Raw genomic sequence first — 7,941 nt, 5'->3', positions numbered from 1 at the left:
CCCAGATTTTGTCCAGGTGAAATTAACTTTCTATAAAGAAAACATTGCTTCCTTAGAAGGAAAATAGGAACAAGTAAGACAAAATAGTAACTCAGCCTTTTGTTTTCTTGGTATATAGTCTAGGAATTAAACTTTGGTTTTCTTTACCTTCTCATTTGAAAAATGAACTCTTAAAAATTGAAGCAAATTTAAAGTACTTGAAACTGATGAATATTAAAGATAATTTCCTATGTTGGTGAAACTATTGACCAGGCTACATAAATATTCCCTTTTTTAAAGCTTTCCGTATGGAAAATTTAAATATACTAAGATAGGGAAAATAGTGTAATTATCTTCCATGTTAATATTATCTAGCTGCAAGAATTTAAGAATTGGCCAATATTCTATCCCTTTCATTAATATATTTTCCCACCACTAAAGCAATTTAAAGTAAATCCCAGCCAGAGAGATATGCTCTTGATTCAGCATAGCTTCATTTCTGGGAAGAAGATGATATGGTCATCAGGTCATGGTCTGAATCATTTTTATTCAGTTATATAAGTAATACATGTTTATTTGTAATGCAACTTAAAGGTTAGGGCAGGGGTCCCTAACCCCTGGGTGGCAGACCAAACTGGTCCCTGGTCTGTTAGGAACCTGCCACACAGTAAGAGGTGAGCAGCTGGTGATGAGGGAGCGAAGCTTCATCTGTATTTGCAGCCACTCCCCAGTGCTAGAGTCACCGCCTCAGCTCCACCTCAGCTCCACCTCAGATCATCAGGCATTAGAGTCTCATAGGAGCAGCAATCCCTAGTGCCAAAAAGGTTGGGGACCACTGACTGGGTTAGGGGAAAATATTAAATTATTTATAATCTTACCAGAATTAATAGCTATGTAGATCATTTTATAATTAGGTTTCAATTACTTGCCATTTTGGTTACCAAAACCATATTTAAAAAATCTGATAAAAAAATGTTGCAGCCAATTTGGGATCATTAGTCCTTAGCACTTCCATAACTTTGACTTATTTCTTTTAATAGTGAATGAATTTCCTGTCCTTAAAGCTGATGGTATCAAATACATTATGATTTTTAGGAATCAAGTAAGTAACTTTTTATTTATATATTATATGCCACTACTTTCAAGAGTTTTGTTTTATGCCAGCTTCTCTACCTTTCTATTGTGCAATTATATTTGACGTCCACATCCAGTAAAATTAATAACGTAAATACTCGTGATTTCAGATCATGCTTAATTTTCCTCAGTTGTCTTAGAAATGTCATTTTAAAGTGATTTTTATTAAAAATTAAGATGCATATTGTGTGCAAACATTGCTTATAGTTGATTATGTTTCATGTCTCTTAATGTACAACAGAAATGTCCTCCCCTTTCTCATACCTGTTATTTATAGGACAAACTAATCATTTATCTTGTAGAGTTTCTCACATTCTACTTTTGGCTGATTGCATCCTCGTAGTATAGTTTATGTTCTTCTATTCCTTGTATTTCTAAATTGATAAATCTGATGGGCTTGATTAGATTTTGATTTCCTTTGGGGCGGGTAAGAATTTGTCATAGGTGTACTTTGTTTCATTTTATTAGGACATATACCATGTCTGGTTGTCCACTTTTAGTGACATTAAGAGTGATCAGTAGATTAAGGTGAAGGATAATTTTCTACCACTGACATATTTTTTAATCAAGATACACTTTACCTAGTAAAAAATGCACCATTTAAAAATGTATACTTAAGTGGTTTTTAGTATATTTACCCTTTTGTGAAACCACCACAACTGTCTTATAGGTGTTTTAATTTTCAGTCTGTATGAGGAAAAACTGGATAAACATTTGTGGGTTTTTCCCCTTCATCCATTTTCAGAGCTAACCAGTTAGTGTCTTACCAGCCTCCGAAGACAACGCAGCAGGGTTTGTTTGGTTTTTTTGCTGTTCCAGTTATTCTCTTTGACATTTCGTTTACCAAAACCATGTTTTTGTCCAGCAGAGGCCCCATTATATAGAGTCCTATACCCTTTTGACATAAACTCAGTAGCCTTAAATAGCTTCCCTTTATAATCAACCATAAGCAATATGTGCCCCTTGTTTGCATCCTAATTTTTAATAAAATCACTATAAAGTGACTTTTTTAGGATAACTGAGGAAACTTAAACATGATCTGGAATCAAAATATTCTAGGTTCATCTTGTATATTTCATGCGCCACACCTGAATTAGCTGCTCTTGAAGGTGGAAAACCTTGTTCAAAGACCATAACGTAGGTGCTAGGGATGCTGCTGATGAGCTGGTCTTGGTTCTAGGCTTTTTAACAGGAGAGAGCCAGGAAATAAATAACAGTACCAATATTATTACTGCTCAATGCAGTTTGATTTCTTTGTGGTTTTTATACCCTTAGAGTATTATCCCATTAAGTATGTATAGTCAAAAATACTGTTTAAAGCAACTTGAAATTATTTGTGCATTTTTGCCACAAACTTGATAAACAGGTTCTTTTTTGCGGGGGGGTGGGGGGGGCGTGGGGAGGGAGCATGAGAAGGGTTACTTTACATGCCTCCAGTGTCAGACCATATAAAGCAAAGTACGTTCAGAAGGTGTAGCTTTCATCCTTGTTCCCTCCCTCTTCTTAAAGGTAACCATTTTTTACTGAGTTTTGGTTTGTTTCCATTATTTTTGAAAATACAACCTAATACCTATTCTATGTATATTTCCCCTCCTTTAACACAGAAGAGAGTATACCAAACACACTGATTTTTACCTTGCTTTTTTCACTTAATAAATTGTGGATGCCATCCATAATAGTATTTTTAGATTTTTCTTTGTCGTTGATGTTGTTATATAATTAATAGCCATAGTACTACACTGGTTGTTTGTCTATGGTTTTCTCAACCAGTCCCCTCATAGGTAGATATTCTGGGCGTTTTCTATTTTTCACTGTTTTAAATAATACTAATTATTTTAAATAATACTTTTAATAGCCTTGTATATAGATCACTTAGCGTTTTTGCCTCTGTAACTTTGTGATAAATTCCTGGAAGTGGGATTGTTAGATTAGAGAGTAAACGTGAATTTGCTAGATTTGTCTCCATAGGGGTCATATCATGTTACATTTCTTTAAAAATTGCATGGGAGGGCCTGTTTCCCCAATAGAGTATGTCGGAATTTTGCCAATCTCATAGATGCGAAATGGTATTTTTATTGTAGTTTTAATTTGTGTTCTCTTATTTTGAGTTCCACTGCATAGCTTTCCAGTTAATGGGCATTTTAATTTTAGTGAATTATTTATTTCTATTCTTTTGCCCATATTTCTATCTGATTGTTGGTCTTAATTTTTAGAAAATGTAGTTTCCTTCTGATTTTTTAACAATAGAAGACAAATTCTTTATTTCACGCAACTCAAGTACAGAATACTTTTATCTTTGATCAAGCATTGATCTAGCTCTATATATCCTTGATGCAATCAATTTTCTTCATGCCGCGGGACCAATGAAAGTTAAAGTCCAACAAGAACACAGAGTCCCTGAGTCAACCCCTCAAGTCACAGACTCATGGTGTCTTTTGGTGACAACTCTTGTTAAATTTCTTCACAACAGTTCCCTGAACATGTTCAAAGTCAGACCAAAAAAAACTAGTCATGAAAATTTTCATCAATTTATATATTTTCTAAATATTTCGAACTCTGAATAAAGAGTTAGTAGATCCTGAAATATTTAAATTAATTTTACAACCATATATCCCCTTTATAAAACTTTATCATTCCCCATTTTGATACAATGACATCCAGGCTCCAAGCCCATCAGTAGCACTCTGGATCAGAGGAAGCAACACCTACCCTTACCTGGGCTACTCCTCATGCAGGTACTCTGTTTCTAAGGTTGGAAATACATTGGGCAGCTTTAAACCATTGACTCTACCATTATCTGTTACTTCTGTTTGAAGATCTTGTGGAGAAATTTATTAACAGCTACTCCACAAGATGGACAGGTAGATTCAGTCAGTTCTATGTACTTTAGGGCAGAATATCATTTTGACAGTTACCTGTGTTGCAGGAAGTATTAGTGTAGCTAATATTTACTCAGTGTCTCCTGTCTGCCAAGTACAGTACTAACGCTTATGATAGAATCCCACCTCATCTGACACACATGTTCAGTTATTGGGCTTCAGCAAAGAATGAAAGAAATTCCTCCACTTTTGACTCTTAGTGAGCTGACAGTCACTAGAGAGTGGAGACTCCACTAATTTGCTGTTCCCTCACTGGGCTTCATTTAGCTCCTTCATCTCTTTTTTTGAGATATAATTGACATACAACATAATGAAAGTTTCAGGCATACAACGTAATTATTTGATATTTATATACACAGTTGACCCTTGGACAACATAGGGGTTAGGAACACCAACCTGCTTGCTGTCAAAAATCTCTGTATAACTTGACTCCCCAAAAACTTTGTAGTCGGCCTTCGGTATCCATGGTGTTTGCTTCCAGGACCTCCTGCAGATACCAAAATCCAAGGATGCTCTAGTCCCTTCTATAAAATGATGTAGAACAACAGTACATACAAGTCAGCCCTTCATATCCGCAGATTCCAAACCTCAGATAGAAAAGATTATTTTCCAATAGTGATTGGTTGAATCCATAAGTGCGAAACTTGCAGATATGGAGAGCCAGCTGTATTTACTGAGGGAAAAGAAGGTGTACAAATGGACCCAGGCACATGTTTAAGGGTCAGCTGTATTGTGAAATGATCATCCTGCTATCATACATAGTTATAAATTTCTTTTTTCTTGTGGTAAGAACTTTTAAGATCTACTTTCTTAGCACTTTCAAATGGGTGATTCAGTATTATTAACTATAGTCATCATGCTGTACATCACATCCCCAGGACTTATTTATTTTATAACTGGAAGTTTGTACGTTTTGACCACCTTCATCCATTTTGCACACTCCCTGTGCCCCACCTCTGGCAACCACTAATCTGTTCTCTTTATCTATGGCCTTGTTTTTTTGTTTTTGGCTTTCACATATAAGTGAAATCATACAGTAATTGTCTTTTTCTTTCTGCTTCATTTCACTTAGTATAATGTCCCCAAGGTTAATCCATTCCCTCAAATGGCAAGATTTCCTTTTTCATGGCTGAATAATATCCCATTGTGTGTACATTGTTGGGCACTTAGGGTGCTCCCATACCTTGACTGTGAGTACCATACTGTTTTCCATAGTGGCTGCCCCAGTTTACATCCCCACCAACTGTGCACAAGGGTTCCCTTTTCTACACATCCTTCACTAACACTTGTTATTTCTTGTCTTTTTGACAAGAAATAGCCATTCTAACAGGTGAGGTAATAGCTCATTGTGATTTTGATGAGCATCTTTGTGTATCTGTATGTCTTATTTGGGAAAATGTCCATTCAGATCCTCTACCTGTTTTTTAATTGGATTGTTAGTTTTGCTGCTATTGAGTTACATGACCTTCTGATTCTTAACACTTTATATCACTTTAATTTTAATGAGGCAAGGAAACAAAACATGCAAAGTCATCTTATTCCGATACCTCTGCCAAATTCAATGCAGCCATCTTGCAGATTATTTAAACACACAAGCAAGAATAGAGAATATAATGTTAATCATATAACCACCATAAATCTTCATACCATAATTACTTAAATGTACTTACGCAGTTCTGACACCCAGGGCACTCCTTCCCCATTCTCTCTCTGTTCTCTTTCTCCCCAGAGGTAATTAATGAATTTAGTGTGTTTCATACCCATTTAAGTCTTTGTTTATGGTTTGACTACATATTTGTTTCCACAAAAATTCTATAATACTCTGTAGGTTTAAAACTTATATAACTGATAATCATGCTATCGGTATTGATCCACACATCTTGTTTTTTTGTGTGTGCTTTGTTTTAGGGTCATTAAGATGTGTTATAGTTCATTTTTAATAGCTGTGTAGTATTCCATCATAAGAATATGACATAGTTTATTTCCTGTGGATGATTTTTTAATTTCTCAGTGTATAATTTTTATGTGTCTAGGAAGCTTTTACCAAAATTACATGCAACCTTGTGAAACTGTTCTATTTTAAAGACTAGTAGATATTCTAAATTTTTAGAGGCTTTTAATGAAGATTAATATTATCTCTTCCCTCTTTTTTTCTTTTTTTGAAGAGAAAATGAGGCACAAAGAGCTTGAATAACTTTTCTAAGAAATGCCCGTTAGGGAAAAGTATAATTCTTAAGATTAATGAAGTCTTAGTCTCCTCCATGACACTATTATTTTATGGTATGTTCATTTATCTACAAGATTTTACCCTAATCATAGTTTCTATGCTTAGAGAACTAGAAAAGTGAATATGAATTGAACCATTATGTTGGGATAGAAGTTTTAATTTCTCAACCATATCATTTCCCATTGTAACAGCTATTTAAAAAAACAAAAAACAACAAAAAAAACCTTTTTCAAATTAGGCAGGCCTTTTTTTCCAGTTGTCTTTTACTTAAAGATAGCATGTACATTATTGTGTTTTTCAGGTACCAAAAGAGCATCTTCTAGTCTCTATTCCTCTTTTGATTAATCATCTTCAGGCTGAAAGTATTGTTGTTCATACTTACGCAGCACATGCTCTCGAGAGGCTTTTCACTATGAGGGGGCCCAACAATGCCACTCTGTAAGTATTGGATTCTAAGCAGTTTATATGTTTTTAGCTTGGGGTGGTACTATTCTGTAGTGGTCAGGGATATCTCTGAATGTATTCATAATTTCATTAGTAGCTAGAAAAATGTATGTTTTTAACTTATTTATACTGTGTCACATTCCAAAAGGATTTGAGGCAGCATAACAAATTAGATACTTAATAAACAGAAATGTGTGTCAGAGGATCCTGTACGATAGTTAAAGAAACTCCTGAATTTTATGTGGACTCTCTAAGAAACCAAGGCAAAGATGGAACTTTGGTGAGTTCAGATTTGCACGATGTCCACGAGAGTAAAATTAAAACTGGCACTCAGAAGGCATCTCGGAGGTGGGCCTCCGTTAAGGGAACGCTGTGCGGAAGCGGTGTTCTTAGCAGCATGTAACAGTTATTTCCCCTGGCTCTTTGCATAATCTTACTAAGTGCTGAGCTACGACGTAGCTGAGTGAAAATAATTTTCTAGGGTCCAAGGTTGTAGCTCTTCTGGCCCGATCCAGGGATAAAATGTAGAGGAATGGATGGTCTGCATGTCTTTCAGGCCATTCTTCAACACTGTTATTTCTTGAAACTGAGCTTTGGGTAAGAGATGGAAAACAATTCTAGGTTTTCTTCATCAAGAACTTGAAATGCAGATATTCTCAGTGGCTAATTAAGGGTTGAAAGGACATCCTTCGAGGTGAGTCAAGCCAGTACCTGTCTTCAGGCCTAGAATCTATGCAGAAAACAGTTTTGAATCTGCTCCACCTCCAGGAAGAATAGATGACTGAGACCGTGAGAATCTGAGTTCTGCTCTTGATGATGATGTGAACCAAGGATGACCTTTACAGCTCTGGATGGTGTTGGGTTCGCCTGGGTTTTGGTTTGTTTAATTGTGTTTGGTCCCAGATGTGCCTTCCCAGGAACTTAACATGAGCACATGTAAAAATCACTTTCCTAAGCTGTCTGCTGATTGTCCGTGGCGGGAGATGGCTCACTTTTATGCCAAGAAGTGTGATTTAGTAGTTGCCAAGGATATTCCAAAGTGACAAGCTCAAGAGTTGGTAGTGACTGAAAGCTGTTTTTTCATCTATAGCTTTACAGCTGCAGAAATCGCACCGTTTGTTGAGATTCTGCTAACAAACCTTTTCAAAGCTCTCACACTTCCTGGCTCTTCAGAAAATGAATATATTATGAAAGGTAGGCCGTTTCCCTGATGTACAGACTATAAGTATCTAATCTCAGATTACAAGGGTAAACACTGAGTTGTTGTATACTGTTTGC

General features: G+C 35.9%; 1 protein-coding gene across 1 annotated transcript in view; it reads left to right on the top strand.

The window, feature by feature from the left end:
* Positions 1 to 7,941, top strand: part of CSE1L (chromosome segregation 1 like) — a 40,983-nt gene that overhangs the window by 21,875 nt on the left and 11,167 nt on the right. The window contains exons 12-14 of the mRNA XM_023534084.1: positions 986 to 1,081; positions 6,521 to 6,657; positions 7,754 to 7,857. Of these exons, the coding sequence (XP_023389852.1) occupies positions 986 to 1,081; positions 6,521 to 6,657; positions 7,754 to 7,857 (337 nt within the window). The remainder of the gene's footprint in view (positions 1 to 985; positions 1,082 to 6,520; positions 6,658 to 7,753; positions 7,858 to 7,941) is intronic.

Source organism: Pteropus vampyrus, unplaced genomic scaffold (assembly GCF_000151845.1).
Source record: "Pteropus vampyrus isolate Shadow unplaced genomic scaffold, Pvam_2.0 Scaffold117, whole genome shotgun sequence".
Lineage (NCBI taxonomy): Eukaryota > Metazoa > Chordata > Mammalia > Chiroptera > Pteropodidae > Pteropus > Pteropus vampyrus.
Note: the sequence above shows the minus strand (reverse complement) of the source record. Positions and strands in the feature narration are given on the sequence as shown.